General features: G+C 41.1%; 1 protein-coding gene across 1 annotated transcript; it reads left to right on the top strand.

Annotated features, from left to right (window-relative positions):
• The first annotated feature begins 1,019 nt into the window (after nt 1–1,019).
• Nucleotides 1,020–17,152, top strand: GATM (glycine amidinotransferase). The gene is made up of 9 exons (XM_032856602.1): nt 1,020–1,187; nt 2,674–2,892; nt 9,798–9,993; nt 10,873–11,063; nt 12,012–12,149; nt 12,324–12,488; nt 13,985–14,048; nt 14,545–14,661; nt 16,110–17,152. Exons 1-9 carry the CDS (start codon nt 1,119–1,121, stop codon nt 16,220–16,222), a joined length of 1,272 nt encoding a protein of 423 aa, XP_032712493.1. The 5' UTR covers nt 1,020–1,118; the 3' UTR covers nt 16,223–17,152.
• The last annotated feature ends 309 nt before the right edge of the window (nt 17,153–17,461 follow it).

Below are 17,461 nucleotides of genomic sequence, written 5' to 3' on the forward strand. Positions count from 1 at the left end.
GTTCTCTCTTTGAGGATAAGGTTGCAACTCAAGAAGACACATAGTAGTCTATAAGAGTCAAAACTAGCACCCAGTTCTCCCAGTTCCCTCTCCGGGGCTCTTTCTACCATGCCATCCTGCTCGTCTGGTCCCTTCTATCAGTGAACTTTGGTTTGAGACACCAGAATTTAAAACAACAGCTCATTTTTTAAAATTACCTATTTTGTAGGTACAAAATGAAATATTTAAATCTCTCTGCCCCCTTTCCTCCGAGGTACTTAAATGTTAAACTGAGTTCTCTAGTTTTGCACTGTTCGGGAACTTTTCTAGGGAACTACCCTAATTAAGTTGAAACAAAAATTTAAATACATGAAATAGAAGGGAAGATGGGTCTGCAGTCCTCCCTTATTTCTGGCCTACATCTGTCTCCATTGCCATGGTTGAGTTTCTCAAGCCAGGGCACATGGCCAACGACTATTTGAAACGTCTGGTATTCCCCCAAACACCTAACAGGTTAGTAGTAGGTGGAAAGTGCAGGACCCGGGGGGAGAGATGACCTGAATTCTAGACAGGCTTCTCCAGTCTCAAACCCGGTGTTGCCTTAAGAAGCCACCTAAACTTTAGGTGGTTCCGTTCACTGCAAAATGAGGGGACTGAGTCAGTGCATACCGATAAACGTAACCGTGTAACTGTACTTACGCTTTACCCACGTCATCCAACAATGTACATTTAATGTACTATTGAGTTTCCTTCGTCAGAAGTCGCGCGCTCCTCCCCGCCCCGAAGCACGGGTGGGCCTCCCGCGGCGGACGGAGGCTGGGCTTGGTAGCCGAAGCCAGTCGGCCTGCTGACAAACTAAAAAAAAGGCAAACACCGGCGGCTGGACCCCGGGCCACTCGCTGTGCCCTAACGGTTCCTAATTCGGGGCGGCGGGGCGCGCTGGCCTGCGCTCCCCCGGCCCCGCCACCTGTTCCCAGCAGCCAATGGGGCGCGCGAGGAAGGCGGCGGGGCGGGGCGAGCCTACAAAAGCCGGGGGGCGCGCGCCGCGACATCGCCTGCTGGCGCGCCCTCGGGAGGCTCGGACGGACGCTGCCGAGCACCTGGAACATTCCGCTCGCGGACAAGCCGGGCGCGGGGCGATGCTGCGGGTGCGGTGTCTGCGCGGCGGGAGCCGCGGCGCCGAGGCGGTGCACTACATCGGCTCTCGGGTGCGTGCGCCTCCCGCCTCGGCTGGCGGCCGCGCGCGCTCCCCCTCGCCTTCCCTCGCTTTCCGCAGACAGCATTGCATGACAGTGTCCCTCGGGCACCCCTTGGAAGCTCAGCTTCAGGAGCCTTTGCTGGCTGCTGGGAGCTCGGCGGGTTCCGGGGAAAGCGGGGCAGGCATTGGGGCCACACCCCGTGGGCCGCCGGGGCCATCACTGCAGGGGGCGCCGCCCTCCCCTCCCGACCCTGATTTGCTCCAAGAGGCTTCCGGCCCCGGGGTGAGGGTGTGGGACCGACGAGTGACACTTCCTAATACAAGGATGGAATTACTGGGCTTCAGTACAGGGGGTGGGCATAGAGGTTGGGGAGCCTTCGGGCAAATTCGTGTGGTGTGGATGGACGGGAGAGGAGGGAAACAGCGAATCTGGGATGGAGAGGGAGCAAGCAGGCCCACTCCAAGAATAACATGCAGTCCCGAGACCAGAGAGGAGTTGGAGCTAGTTCAGGCTGTACCCAGACTTTCTGCTGGGTCCCCGTCATCCACTTGCCGGTTTCTAAGCGTGCGTCTGCAGACCTCCCTAGCTCCTAGGACAGGAATAGCCGGGCAGTTTGGCGCTCTCCAGGCAGCTGCTTCTAGAACAGCTGTCCCTCTCCCTCCTGCTTTGGTCCCCACCCTGGCTCCCCTCCTGCCTCCTTCCTAAGGCATTTAACAGAGTAGGAGCGACATTGGGCGCAGGGGAGCGGTGTGGAGTGTGGGTGGTGTTTGAGATTTGCGCGGTGGGTGAGGGACTCTCCCTATTGTAGATTTTATAGGCCCTGGATTTTCAAAAGGCTTTTTGGAAGTCCTTAGTTCTCTTTTCTGGTTTATAAATTTGTGCTTGGGTTAATTCTATCATGGCTGGGATACTATGGACCATCTGTGAAATGGAGCAGATGGCACTTGGTTACTCAGAAATTGAAGTGCCAAGGAGTGGGAAGTGTGTGTTAGCAATGCAGAATTTTTAGTTTGAAGCTGATTATTCTGAAAGATAAGGCTCTTTACATATGCTTCTACATTTTCATTTGGGGAAAAAAGTATTGGTGACTTTTAACACTGAAGGGGGAAGGAGGCTTCTCCCTCCAGCTGGACTTGGCAGGGAGATAAGGAGCAGCTTTCTGTGGTTTTCTAGGAACGGGGTAATCCATCATCTATGGAAGGGTTGCTTAAAGCTTGATTAAAACTTGAATGCAGAAAACTATTCTGAGATACTAGGATAGAATCGTCTGAGGGGCTTTAAAGAGTTATGTCAATTCACATATAGAGAAAAAGATAATTTATAAAAAGAAGGGAAAACTATAGCCCCACTACCCACCTATATAGTAACTAACATCTTGATTTACATTCTCCTAAAGGATTTTAAATGTCTGTATTATGCTGGGTTTCATTCTATCTCCTCCTGCCTGCAAATACTGTATAGGAATATGCAATAATCTCTTCTTTGTTCTTGGAAGCTTGGAAGAACCTTAACAGGGTGGGTGCAGAGAACTTTCCAGAGCACCCAGGCAGCTACTGCTTCCTCCCGGAATTCCTGTGCAGCTGATGATAAGGCCACTGATCCTCTGCCCAAGGACTGCCCCGTCTCTTCTTACAACGAATGGGACCCATTAGAGGAAGTGATAGTGGGCAGAGCAGAAAATGCCTGTGTTCCACCATTCACTGTGGAGGTGAAGGTAAAGCAAGGGTATTCACATGTCTGAAGGGGGTTCACTCCTTACCTTCTGCAGGCTGGCCTCTGCCCCCTTCTTCTCTATAGCTGCTTGCACTGTAGCTTACTCCAGACCTCTGAGCTCCAGTGGTGATTTTAATTATCTTACATGAAATACCTGTGGTGTTTTATTTTTCTTAAAGATTTATTTATTTGACACAGAGAGCATGTGCACAAGCAGGGGACGCTGCAGAGAGAGAGAGAGGGAGGGAGAAGCAGGCTCCCCACTGAGCAGGGAGCCCAAGGTGGGGATCCATCCCAGGACCCTGGGATCATGACCTGAGCCGAAGGTAGATGCTTAACCAGCTGAGCCATCCAGGCAACCCCGGTGTTTTATACTATTTACACAAATAACTCCTTCCTTCAGATCCTGACAGATCTCATCTGGAAATGTAGTTCTTTCCCTATTCCTCACATCTTCCTTCACTGTCTGTAATGTTGGGGTTGAGCAGAATTTCACTTTGGTCCTCTTCTCACATCTTCACCTCCCACTTCCAGTCTGGTCCAGATCTTTCTCCAGATCAACGTGTTAAAACTCCTTGGCACATCTTGAGTTCAGCTGCCAGCCTCACTGCTATACTGGACCCTTCTTCATTTCTTCCTTTCCCGTTTTGGCATTTCTATTTACTAGAACTGAAACAACACGGAGCCATCTTTGATTTCTCCCTCAGTCACATCCTCTATATCCATTGTCCAAGATTTAACAAGTCCTTTGTCAAAAGCAACCTTACCTCCATCCCTCTGCTGCTGCCTTAGGTCAGGATCACATCTACTGCCTGGACCATCGCAGCCAACCCCTCACTGGTCTCCCTCATTTGTTCTTCTCTCCAAACCACCTTCCAGCTTCTGTGAGAGTGCTTTTTTAATTTTTTTAAAAAGATTTTATTTATTTGACAGAGAGACAGAGGGGGAACACAAGAAGAGGGAGCAGTAGAGGGAGAAGGAGATGCAGGCTTCCTGCAGCGCGGGACCCTGGGATCATGACCTGAGCCAAAGGCGAATACTTAAGGACTGAACCACCCGGGCACCCTGAGAGTGCTTTTTTAAACCAAAATTGGATCACGTTGCTCATCCTGCTCCTATCATTCCTCTATTTCCCAATCTTCTTCTTCTTCTTTTTTTTTTTTTAAGATTTGATTTATTCATTTGACAGAGAGAGAGATCACAAGTAGGCAGAGAGGTAGGCAGGGAGAGAGGGGTAAGCAGGCTCCCCGCCAAGCAGAGAGCCTGATGCAGGGTTCGATTCCAGGACCCTGGGATCAGGGCTGGAGCCAAAGGCAGAGGCTTAGCACACTGAGCCACCCAGGCGCCCCTTCCCAATCTTCTACGTGTCCTCTTCCCCTACCACTACCTCAGATACAATTCTCATGGTATTCAAGATCATTCACAATCTGGCTCTTATCTGCCTTTCCAGTACTCCCCATTTCAATCATTGGCTCATTTTAGAGGTTTATTAATATGGCAGGTTAGCAGATGTCCATTCTTATTTGGGTCCCTCTCAACTCTAATATTTCACCTTGGTTTTCAGCAGACTTTATATGATAACCCTATAAGCAGCCAAACTAGACTTCTCACTGTTCCCCAAACAACCATCATGCCTGTGCTCCCACTCAGAACTCTTCCACTTATGTTCTTGTACCGCTCCTGTCTGTAGTTTAAACCTACCCCTCTTAACTACCACAGAGATCTGATGGTCCCTTCCCCTTCCAGGGTTTCGCTGGCAACAAGTAATATCTCCTAAAAACTCCTAGTGTTCTTTATCTGCAATATTCCTAAGGCTGGGCCTCTGTGGTTTGGTTTTCAGGTTTCATCTTGGATAAGGGAGTGCCATCCACATTGCGACACAGCCTGAGCTTCCATTAATAATGGGTTTGAAATATATCTTCAATGTACTTAAATTCTTCCTGATTATTTACAATGTTATTTATAACATGGATTAAGGAAATAAGTTCTGTTACATCATTGCCCTCATGAGCAGAAATGCTGCCTACCTTGTACCGGGGCTGTAGAGGTATCAGCACAAAAGACCTTGCTTTCTGTTCAGAGAGAGAGATCTTTGTCTAGAAACAAAGACTAAAGCTAAGTATCTTATGCCAGCCACTTAACAGTTGAATTGAATGCCAGAAGAGTAAAGGAAAAAGCAATGACCAAATGCTGGAGAGTTAGGAAGTCTTCTTGAAGAAAATGACTCTTTTAATTAGACCTTGAAGACAGTGTAATAGAGAAAGTCGTAAGTTCTAATTGTTCTGAAACTACCTCTGGTTCTGATATGTGATGTTTGCTGAACAGATTAATTTATGTATCATCCATGTGTTTTAAAAAGGCATTATCTTTTTTAAGTCTTTTCTTAAAAAGAAGTCCCATCCCTTAACCATTTTAATTGGGTGGAATTAAATTTCAAATTCAAGCAATAGCTTATCCTTTTACTTGTCTGTAAAACTGTTGACTTTTATGCTATGTAATCCTACAGAAACGGATATGATACTCACACATGATTTTGAGTTCTCTGTCATTTGTGGAAAGTGTACCGGGCTGAAGTCAGGAGACCAGGACTGAATTACATATTTGATCAAGAAGCTTCATACTAGTCTTGGCTAATCAGCTCTTTGACCCTGTGCAAGATTCCACAGATTTCTGGGCCTCAATAAAGTGAAGATGTTAAGAGGTTTGCTATCTACCTAACAAGATTAAATATGAAGGTAAAAGGTTGCATGCTAACTGTTTCAAGGGACAAAACCATACTTCATTACTGTTGTATGGATCTAGGTTTACATTACAGAAGTACACTGTAAGTGCAATGATTGTAGATATTGCTAGTATTAGCAGTATTGATTTCATTCATTTGTCTGGTTATTTCTGCTTTATGCCACATGCTAACCTAGGTAACTAGAGAAAATTAAAGTCATGCATAGCCCCCAAAAGGCAAGGCCTTACTAATGGAGAAAAATGATACAGATGTATCAATCATCTTGGGAACAATGAAAGATAAAATAATGTATTAAACTGCTTTGAGCAGTTACGCATAAGATTGGTTGGAAGATATAAAGGCTAGAGAAATTTTATGGGAGTAAGGACTGTAGTTTTCAGGAAGCACAGTTTTTAAAAGCTATGTAGCTTTTTATTCTGTAAAACATAATGAATACTTTCTACCAAATATGTGCTTTTTGTTTTGCTTTTATCTTTAAAAACAAAGCTTGTAAGAAAGGACCTTTTATGAGTAAGAAAGGACCGTTTATAAGATACAAAGTCAGTCAAGGTTAATGTACTATAAGCTTGAGGCTGGATTGATCTATCTATCTATGAAATATCTCTTGATATTTCATAGCTTCCAGAGACTATTTAAAATTCGTTTGGCAACCGACCCCCTCACCCCCCTGGCCCTCGCACGAACCCAAAGGGTTTTAAGCTCTGAAAGACTATAAAGTTTCCAGGAGTGCAGCCATATCTCTGCAACAGGTTATTAAAAACATCATATGCTAAGCATTTAATGTAGTGTTTTTTATCTTGCAGACACTTGGTAAATAATTGCTAACTCATTTAGCAGGGTTACAAAGGTAGTGTAAATAATTTCCAGCTATGTCTTGGAAAATATAAAGTGCCTTGATCATTTGGACTTTGTTCAACCTTAGCCAGACAGAGTATGAGTTACACAAGGAAACTCACACTGTTCAAGTAGATTTTCTCCCCCCAGGAAAGCTTAGTTCCTATTTACCAAGGCCAGCTTCATTCTGCATAGTTACACAGAATACTTTGGAATGTGTCCGGCAAGACAGCTTGGCTGTGCATCTGCTGGAACGAGTTTTAAAGTTTCAAAGGCTTCTTGTCCTTCAGCGGACTGTAAGCGATGTGCCTGGCATGAGAAGGAGAAAGTGATGAATGGAGGAGTAGTACCGAGATGTGTCTGAGAGGACTATAAAGACTCATTGTTATCCTCTCCTGGGGGCTGCTGCCAGACTTCCTAGGAGTGGAAAACAGTGGAATGCTTTTGTTTTTAAAAAGAGTAGATTGATCTTAAAAACTACGTGAATTAATACCGATCATTTGATACTGATGATATTTGTCACATGCCAGAAACTGAGCCTATTGTTTTCCTATAAATCTTCAAAAGAAAAGCAACTAACTGGGGTGCCTGGGTGGCTCAGTGGGTTAAGCCGCTGCCTTCGGCTCAGGTCATGATCTCGGGGTCCTGGGATCGAGTCCCGCGTCGGGCTCCCTGCTCGGCGGGGAGCCTGCTTCCCGCCCCCCTCTCTCTGCCTGCCTCTCCATCTACTTGTGATCTCTCTCTGTCAAATAAATAAATAAATCTTAAAAAAAAAAAAAAAAAAGAAAAGCAACTAACCAATAATGTGGACAGGGATCAGCAAACTTTTCTGCCAGATAATAAACATTTCAGGCTTTGCAGACCATACGTTTCTGTCATGACCACTCACCTCTCAACTCTGCCACTATAGTGCAAACAAAACAAAACAAAACAGCTACAGACAATATGTAAATGAATGTGTCTGTGTTCCCATAAAACTTGTATTTACTTAAAAAAAAAAAAAATGGCCATGGACTTTTAGTTTGCCAACCCATTTTTAGAGCCTCACCAGCATCCTCCATTTTTGTTAAAGACGTGTTTTTCAGATTCTTATACCTTCTCCAGCAGGCTCAGCTCTAGCCTTACTGGTGTCAACCTAGGTACTGAACTAACAAGAGGCAAATCTGCCTCTATATGTTTGATATTTATCAGACTGAGGTGGAAATGGAAGTAGAGACAGAAAATCTGGAAAAGACATCATCTTTGACATTAGTGGGCTAGACATCTAGACACTATCTCATCACCCAGTTCCCTTAACCACTATCTGAAATTGTTTGATTTGTGTGGAAACCTTACCTGACATGATCAGGACTGGTAGGTAGTCAGTTAATCGATGATATAAGGAAGTATTTTTCTTAAATACCTGCTTTAAATATTTTTTTAAACTTAAAGTATATGGATGCATCTCACTTTGCCAGTCTTCTGATGAAAGTCCAAGTTTTCTCCTAGCGTTCGGATCTTCTGATTGGAATTCTGCCTCATCTACCTTAATAAATTACATCCATAAACATTGTCTACATTTCCCAATGTATTTCTTTAAATTGAGAACTTAGGAACATGCTAAACAATCTGAATGAAGAATCCTTCTACATTTTTATATTTTTGAAAACCATTATTTTACAGTTGTTAGGCTTGCCCTATTTCAATAGTCATTTTTAGCAAATCGAGCCTTTTTAAAAGCATTTAACTGGTTTTCATTCAGTTGTCTTTTTAAAATGTGTATCACCCTTGGACACTTTCTAAATGTTACGCTTTTTTTCAGCTGCCAAGTGTGTGAATTCATTTATGGGATCACTTCCTTCTGTGACAAAAGGACTTGAAGTGGTATGAGAACTTGGAAAGACTGGGGAGGGGAGGCATGTCTGCAGGGAAGGCTAGGAAGTAGCAAAGGCAGACTTGCGTTGCTGCACAATTTTGCCAACTGCTAATTCTGTTGAATGAGAAAATCAGTAATGGGTTTTTAAGAGCAGCAAAGAACGTTTGACAATATGTCCCTAATTTTAAGGGGGCCGTGTCCTATTTTTCTACAGAGTGTGTTGCAGTGCTGTTTTCTAGATAGAATTCTGGGATGCATGGGTAGCACATGGTTTTATCTAAGTACAGATGTGCTCTTATGTTAGGCTCTTTTGTTTTCTTATTTGATTTCGTTTAGTGTAACCATCCCTCAGAATAATATGCTGCTCAAAATATAACTTTAATAACTAATGAGGAATTGTACTGGTCACGTAAGCTTGCTTAAGGATGACCTTGAGAAAAACATGTACTAGCAGCAGAACTCTGGTAGAGGGGATGATACACGCCCTTGAAGCCAAGCAGCTGGGGATGCCCGGCCAGCTCAGGGCGGGACATCCCTGCTTCCCTTTTTCTGTGTCTCCTGTACCTCAGAGAAAGCCTGCTGTTAAGGTAATCCCTTTAAGTGTGCTAGCACAACTACAAATCCAAGCTGCTGGACCAGACACCCCTTACTCTTCTTCTTGTTTACCTTGTTTACATCTAAAACTTGTGACCAACATCTGACTCACATTCCTTCTTGTTTACGTACTAGACCTATGGTTATTATATAACCTTCTTTTCTTCTCCTTTGTTGGTACCTTGTATCTAATAAATACTGGACTGAGGAGTTGTTTGGGTGACAGTCCTTCCAGCTGTTGTCCCCTGCTCCCTTACAGCTGACTTGTTTGTGCCTCATTCCTCTCCCGTGCGCTGTTAGGACAGCGGAAGTTAAAACTGTCTAACGGAGTCCCTATGTCCTGTTTTGTCTATGAAGCTTTTACTATGAAGGACCAATAAAAACTGGAGAAGACGCCAAGCCCACCTGAGGGCAGACATGCTGTGAATGGCAGGGCAGAAGATGACGGGCAAAGAGTGCAAAAGGTCTCAAAACATCAAGGAAATTTAGAATTCTTCATTCAGCAAATATTGAGTGTCTTCTCAGAGAGGCAGTGTGCTCAGTGCTGGGGATAAACACTAGACAAGACATAGTCTTAATCTCATTTCCATTAAATTATACAAACCAGGGGCACCTGGATAGCTCCATCAGTTAAGTGTCTGCCTTTGGCTCAGGACATGATCTCAGGGTCCCGGGATCAAGCCCCAAGTTGGCTCCCTGCTCTGCAGGAAGTTGCTTCTCCCTCTCCTCCTTGCTCATGGTCTCTTTCTCTCTCTCAAATAAATACAATTTTTTTTTTTAAAGAAAAAAATAGGTTACAGAAATCCTTGTTCACTGCCTAGGACTTTATCATGAGTTGTATTTTTCCCTGATTAAGTATTTCACTTTCTCCTGTTTGTAGGCCAACACATATGAAAAGTACTGGCCATTTTACCAGAAGCATGGAGGCCATTATTTTCCCAAAGATCATTTGAAAAAGGCTGTTGCTGAAATTGAAGAGATGTGCAATATTTTAAAAACGGAAGGAGTGACAGTGAGGAGACCTGACCCCATTGACTGGTCACTAAAGTATAAAACTCCGGATTTTGAGTCTACGGGTAAGTGATGTTGGATACCTCAACTGCTAGTGTCTTAATTTTTAATTTCTTTCTTAAAAGCTCAGATAATCTCTCAGAGATTCTTTTAATAATCCTTTGAAACTTTAGAGATTACTTAGGAACAGATTGGTTCTTTTCAATATGATTAAGATGTCCATATTCTAAACTCCATTGTAAATCAGAATCTTCTTGAAAGAAGCAGTTTTTCTAAACCTTATGATCATTTCCTTTCATAGAAGAGTGGATTCCATGTCATTTACAGAATTTAAGAGGGGAACAGAAACATTCCCATTTTAGTTTTAATTGACATTGCTATAAGATTGTTCTTGTGCCTGAGTTCAGTGTTCTAATTCACAGTTCTAGAAATGATCCTTGGCCCAATTTTTATCTTGTGGTACTGATACTCTCTGAAGAACTCTGTTTTTATGTAGCAAGAAAGGAGCTTACAAAACATGAAAACTTGGTCGTTCTAGATATCTTTGAATGAGGACCTTATTACTTCATTTCTTTTCTTCCTTCCTTTCTTCCTTCTTCTCTTCCCTTTCCTTTCCTTCCTCATTCCCTTTCCTTTCATTTCCCTCCCTTCCTTCCTTCCTACCTTCATTCCTTCCTACCTTCCTTTCCTAGCTTTGCCATCACCACACATGCTAACAATCTAGTATATATCACTAGTATATATCACAACCTAGTCTATATCATCTAGTATATATCACTCCATCTTTTTCCATTTGCATATAAGTCTATGCATACACATTCCTATAGATTTTCTGTATTTTTTTTTTTTTTTTTTTTACCAAGACATGGGATCCTATTATATAGATTCTTCTGTCTTGGAAATGAGCATTACTGAGGTTGTTTTGGAATTTTTTGGTTTGATAGGTTTATATGGTGCGATGCCTCGAGACATCCTGATAGTTGTGGGCAATGAGATTATCGAGGCTCCCATGGCATGGCGTGCCCGCTTCTTTGAGTACCGTGCATATCGGTCAATTATTAAAGACTACTTCCACCGTGGCGCCAAGTGGACAACTGCTCCCAAGCCAACAATGGGTGATAAGCTTTATGACCAGGTAAGACCCTAATTATAGGTGAGTTTATTAGTAACTTCTCTCAATAATCCAGAGAATGAGATAGAGATTCTCTGAAACCTTGTATTTGGTATGCATTTGAGAAACTGAGAACATCACCTGCATTTTAAAAAAAATTGTTTTATGATAAAAATAAGGTAAATGATATTGTGATAACAGTAATAGTAGTAATAGCTAACACTTATCTGGTGCGTATTGTGTGCTAGGTCTTGAACTAAATGCTTTTATACATTGTCAGTCCTGTTTATTCTTCACAAAACCCTCTGGAGGGAGGAGCATCAATCCTTCCCATATGGGGAGGAAAACTTGCCTAAAGGGACATAGCTATTCATTGGTAGAAACAGAAAAGTCACTCAGCTGAACTCCATTCGGGGTCTACAGGCCATATTCACAGTAAAAGGAAGTATATATCCCTTGTTAGGTCACTTATTACTTGATCATTTATAGAAAGAATCAAAGGATTAAAATTACTTCTAGGTGTTTAAAGACAGAAATGAGTAATGAATTCATTCCACCACACCACATCCATTTTGGCAGGGGATGCATGGCATCTTGTTTGATGGTATGAGTTAGGCTCAGGACCAAATTCCTTTTCTAAAATAACAGAATGACTTCATCCTGTTGACTGTCACTATTGTAGATAGCTACATAAATCAATATGAGTCATGAATATTTTCAAAATCATTACCATTGCTGTACCGTTTTCTTGTAAGTATCAAGAAATTGCTGTCATGCCTAGTTTTGGGCTTTTGTTTTTTGTTGTCAGTTTATTTTGATTTAGTTAGCATGGGCCTACCTCTTCCCCCTGCATGTTTTAGTCTAAAACAGGGTAATACTATTTTGGGAAATGATGATGTTGAATTAATTTTCTTAGTAATGGATGTCCCATAAATAATTTCCTTTGTATGTATTCATTCTCATTCCAATTAGAATTACCCTATCCATTCAGTAGAAGACAGACACAAATTGGCTGCCCAGGGAAAATTTGTGACAACTGAGTTCGAGCCATGCTTTGATGCTGCTGACTTCATTAGAGCTGGACGAGATATTTTTGCACAGAGAAGCCAGGTGAATAAAAGCTGCCTCTTAAATTCCACACTTTATTATTACATTTTTAATTCATTATTGTATTATTTACTTATACATTATTGTATTTTTTGATGAAAATATTTTCATCCTATTTTTAGTTATCTAAACGTAGAACCAAATCTTTATAGAATTATGTCCTCCTTTCATTTTCAGGTTACAAACTATCTGGGCATTGAATGGATGCGTAGGCATCTTGCTCCAGACTACAGAGTGCATATCATCTCCTTTAAAGACCCCAATCCAATGCATATTGATGCCACCTTCAATATCATTGGACCTGGTCTTGTGCTGTCCAACCCTGACCGACCGTGTGATCAGGTAAGGGAGCCCTTAAGACTCTGGAGAAGCATTAGATTCTACCAACTGAAGTAATTACCGTTTTTATTTTAAGCACTTCCATGGTTCCTAATGGTCCTAAATGACAAATTCAGCGGTGCTCAACATTATCAGAATCAAACATTGGATTGCTTGTGGTGGATTTACTATAAGGTGACCAGATCTCCCAGATGTATGTTGTAGCCATGATAATTAGTGTAGTGTCATCAGACTTTGACTTTCCTTAAGGCTTGCCTTAAGGCAAAGCTTCCAGTTTGTGTGTCTCTGGTGTTTTTATCGAAGAGAGTGTATTATCCCACAGCTTGCAGCCAAGATCCCACAGCAGCTGAACTGCAAACAGAATGATCCCTGCATGGCGGGACAGTGACCCTGGGTAGTGGGTGTCTTCCTCCCTCTCCAGTGGGTCAGTAACCCTTTGCCCAGCCCCAACCCACAGGAAGGAGCAGAGCTACTAGTCTCTGAGAGCAGCTGGTCTGCTAGCGTTTGCAGCCTCCTGCCTCTGCTGCCTCTCTCCTACTTCCAGTTGGGTGGTGAGTGATTCTGTGTTATTTGTTAGGCTGCAGTATACCTCTTAAAAATGACTACTTTAGGGGCGCCTTGGTGGCTCAGTGGATTAAAGCCTCTGCCTTCGGCTCAGGTCATGATCTCAGGGTACTGGATAGAGCCCCGCATCGGGCTCTCTGCTCAGCAGGGAGCCTGCTTCCCCCTCTCTCTCTGCCTGCCTCTCTACTTGTGATCTCTCTCTGTCAAATAAATAAAATCTTAAAAAAAAAATGACTACTTTACCATGTCACTGTTTATTTCCATCCCATATATTTATACTCAATGACCAAGATTACTTATCCATTTTCACTTTAATATAATTTATTGATATATTAAGTGAGTATGTGAACATAGGAATGGCTGAGTTATAATGGTCAGTAAGGACATTTACGGTTCTTTGGGAGTACATCCTTAACACCTGTCTTTATGCTATGGTAGAGATGCAAACTGATGGACTATGAAGTGGATGGACTATGGGTTTAACACAGTCATTACATTTTTTGTTTTCTTATAGCTAAATAGATAGGAAATATTTTCATTTTCTTTAATGTGAATTTGTCAAGGAAAGTATCTTCCATGTTTTAAGATCTCGGAAACCTAAGTAAAGCATGAGAATATTTTTAAAAGCTTTAACATTTCTGTTACTTAACTTTAACTGGTAATATGGTAATTTTATTTTACATTTCTAATTAGGATTCAGACAAAATCACTTCAAATGTTTGGAAATTTAATTTTATTTTGGCAGCTGAGAAGTCAGTGTCTCAAAAGAATTATTAACTTTATTAATTATTATCTTTATTAATAAAATTATTATCTTTATTAATAAAAGAATTATTAATCATAAGAGCTATCAGAGACTACAAATGATAATAATAGCATATATAGATTTAAACCTCCTTGGGGTTTTTGTTTGTTTGTTTGTTTCTGTCTTGCAGATTGATCTTTTTAAGAAAGCAGGATGGACCATAGTTACTCCTCCAATACCAGTCATCCCAGATGGTATGTTTACTGTTACATACTCCTAGGCTAAAATGAGTATTTCAGTGACTGAAGAGCTTTCATCTAGAGACAGCAGCCCAAATTTTAGTACTTTAATAAAGAAAATGTTTCCCCAGGAAGGAGTAAACTTGCACCTGGGCCTATAGGTACAAGAAAAGGCTGGGACTTATTTTGTAATCTCTCCTTCCATACACAATGCAAGTGAGAAGATGGGAAAAATCAGCGTAAAGCAACATCACAAAGCAAGAAATGAGTTTTTAAAGAAAACAAGGTGAAATCCAAATGTGTAATAGGTATTGATTGAGTCTAGATTGAATCCTAACATTTATAGATAAATTTTCCTAAGATTAAATTGTCTTAAGATTAAAATAAAATTCCATAGGGAAAGCAAACTACTGAAAGAATGTAAGTGTCACTTTAATATTCTTCACTTTGGAACCCTTGCTTTAAACAAAGATGATAGTGGACATGATTTAACAGTTGTTACCATTTTTAGATCACCCACTCTGGATGTCATCTAAATGGCTTTCCATGAATGTCTTAATGCTAGACGAGAAGCGTGTCATGGTGGATGCCAATGAAGTTCCAATTCAAAAGATGTTCGAAAAACTGGGTATGTACAATAAACGAGACATGGTGTCATGCATGAAAGTATTAAATCAGAATAACTAAAGAAATTACTGCTACGTCTGATGTATGATTTACGTAATTCAGTTGCTATTCCTTTTAGAGGTACGATGTTATTATTTCATAGATACACAATATTTTTATTTCTAACAATCATAATCCCAAAGGGTTGGAGATGCATTCCAGGCTCCTCAAACATCCCTTAGCAATAAATATATCAATCTTCTGTGACTTATCTAACCTTTTGGTGCCCATGTATGAAGATTCATGTCTTATATTTCAGGTATATTACCCAGAAGAAATGATTTTCCCCCTTGACACATCCCTCTTTAATGTGTTATCAGTTGAAAAAGACTGGCCTGTCCATTTTAGATTGAGCCCAAGCTAATGATTTGATCTCTATTGCTATGCCACTTTTTTCCTGATTTTCATGAAACAGTTTCTTTGTCCATTAAGATTTTATTGTTTCTCAACTTTAAATATCAATAATCAGATATGTGATTCATCATATTTTATGATTTACACACAAGGAACTTGTTAAAGCAAACTTTATCCAACAACTGGAACCTTTCCAATTCAGGATTAAAATAGCTCTGACCATCTGAATAAGAGAGATACATCTGCCTACCAGGAAACACACTTGTGTTTAAAAGTCCACTCTTTATCCCAAGCCCACTCCTTACCCCTTGCAAACTCTGTCCTTACTTCCCAAAGCCCTGCCCAGTCTCACTTTCTTGGGAAAGTCTTTTCCGATGGCTCTTGCTGCCTTCCCTCCCTGACTACCCCAGTGGAACTTTTAGTGACTCTAGAGCTATCTTTCCCCTCAAAATAATGTGTTCTTTGAGGGAAGAGGATAGATTTTCTTTTTAAAATACTGTTACGCTGCGTTGAACACTACAACAAAAACTTCTGATGTACTATATGCTGGCTAACTGCACACAAAAAAAATGAAAAAAAAAATCCCATTGTGCTGAACACAATAGATATCTTTCTAAATACAGTGGGTTAACTGGGCCATGCACATCATCACAAGCACATCAGTGCAAATGGTGCCAGATTAAACTACTTGCCTGAATAGATTTGGTACCTGAATGAGCATCCAACCCAGCATATTAAAAATACAAGCTCGGTTCCATTGTTTTCTTAAGGTGGTGAAGTTGATCCTGTCCCACTCCTCCAACCCACTGACTTGTGAATTGTCAGCAGAACAAAATAGACTGCACCGTGTCTGCTGTCTGGTGAAGACTTTATATTAGCAGTGGAATAGTTTAGATGAAATATAATTAGTGACAAAGCAGTTGAAAGACTATTTGGGGTTCAGGTAGACTTGAGGATTAGAGACATGGGGTTCCTACCTATCTTTGGGCTTACTTTCTACAGGAGAATCTTCTTGGGCGTCCATCTAACTGACCACCTGTCTCTCTTTTGATGCAGGTATCAGTACCATCAAAGTTAGCATCCGTAATGCCAATTCCCTGGGAGGAGGCTTCCACTGCTGGACCTGCGATGTCCGGCGCCGAGGCACCCTGCAGTCCTACTTTGACTGACGGGGCCTGACGGTGCTGGTGGCTTGGCCTCCAAGAAATCTAGGAAGCTTAGGGATAAGGTTCATTCTCCCACTTGAAAAAGTGCATGAACTGTAGTGCTTTAAACAATCGTATCCTTAACAGGGGTCTTAAGCCTGGTTTATTTTTATTACTTTTCTTTGATGTAAGGAAATAACTTGTGCTAGGTCTTACTTTCTCCTCCTAAATTCATTTATTATTTGGCTTCAAGTGTAAACATTTGGTGATGTGTACCAACAAAAATTAGTTGTTTGAGTAACTTGGCCACTAATATTTAACCATCTACCTCTGTTTTTAATTTTCTTTCCAAAAGGCAGCTTGAAATGTTGGTCCTAATTTTCATTATTTTTTTCCTTTTTTCTAAGACTTGTGAATGTTTGTATCATTTCTTTTTTCTAAATGAGAGAAAGACTTAAAATGTACACAGATCTTAAGCAGAACCAAGTAATTGTCTCTTTTTCTAATGAGGAATTTTGGTAATTTTTAATTTTTTGTCTTTAAAAAATAACCTAGACTATGCAAACATATTAAGTGAATTTTCCATGAATGTTTTTAATATTCTTATTTCAACATTGCTACTTGCTACTAAAAACCTTTTCATACAACTTACCTCATTTCAAGCGATTTAATCTTTCTTCTCTGTCCAAATTTTAAAGAAATATTTAGTGCAATAGGTTGTTAGTTAACTATCAGTTCTGATCCTAAATTTTGATCTCTAGTGTCTAATGGATATATTGCATTTTTGATAATCTAAGCTTGGTTTACAGATATGCAAATTATTTCAAGCACAGACCTTAAAAGCATTAAAGAACTAATGGAGGTAAAACCTATATGCAATGTGAAATAATTTTAATGTTGGATTGTACATGTATTTTTATTCTAATAAACTTTTATGTTACAGAATGGATTTCATTAGAGTTTGGCATCAGCCCCATTATTTTAAGCATAGGTAAATTATAAGAATGTAGCTCTAGGGACAAAATTTTAATGCTCTGAAGTAATACATTCATCCATAGTAAATAACCTAGTATGTGTATTCACAAGTGCCTAGCAGAGTCAGATTTTATTAGTTTTTTTTTTAAGATTTATTTTATTTTAGAGAAAGAGTGGGTGCGCACACACACATGGGAGAGGGGCAAAGGGAGAGGGACAGCAAGAATCCTCAAGCAGACCACACTGAGCACAGAGCCTGACTCAGGGCTCAATCCCACAACCCTGAGA

This window comes from Lontra canadensis, unplaced genomic scaffold (genome assembly GCF_010015895.1).
Source record: "Lontra canadensis isolate GAN:19392208 unplaced genomic scaffold, GSC_riverotter_1.0 scaffold12, whole genome shotgun sequence".
Classification (NCBI taxonomy): domain Eukaryota; kingdom Metazoa; phylum Chordata; class Mammalia; order Carnivora; family Mustelidae; genus Lontra; species Lontra canadensis.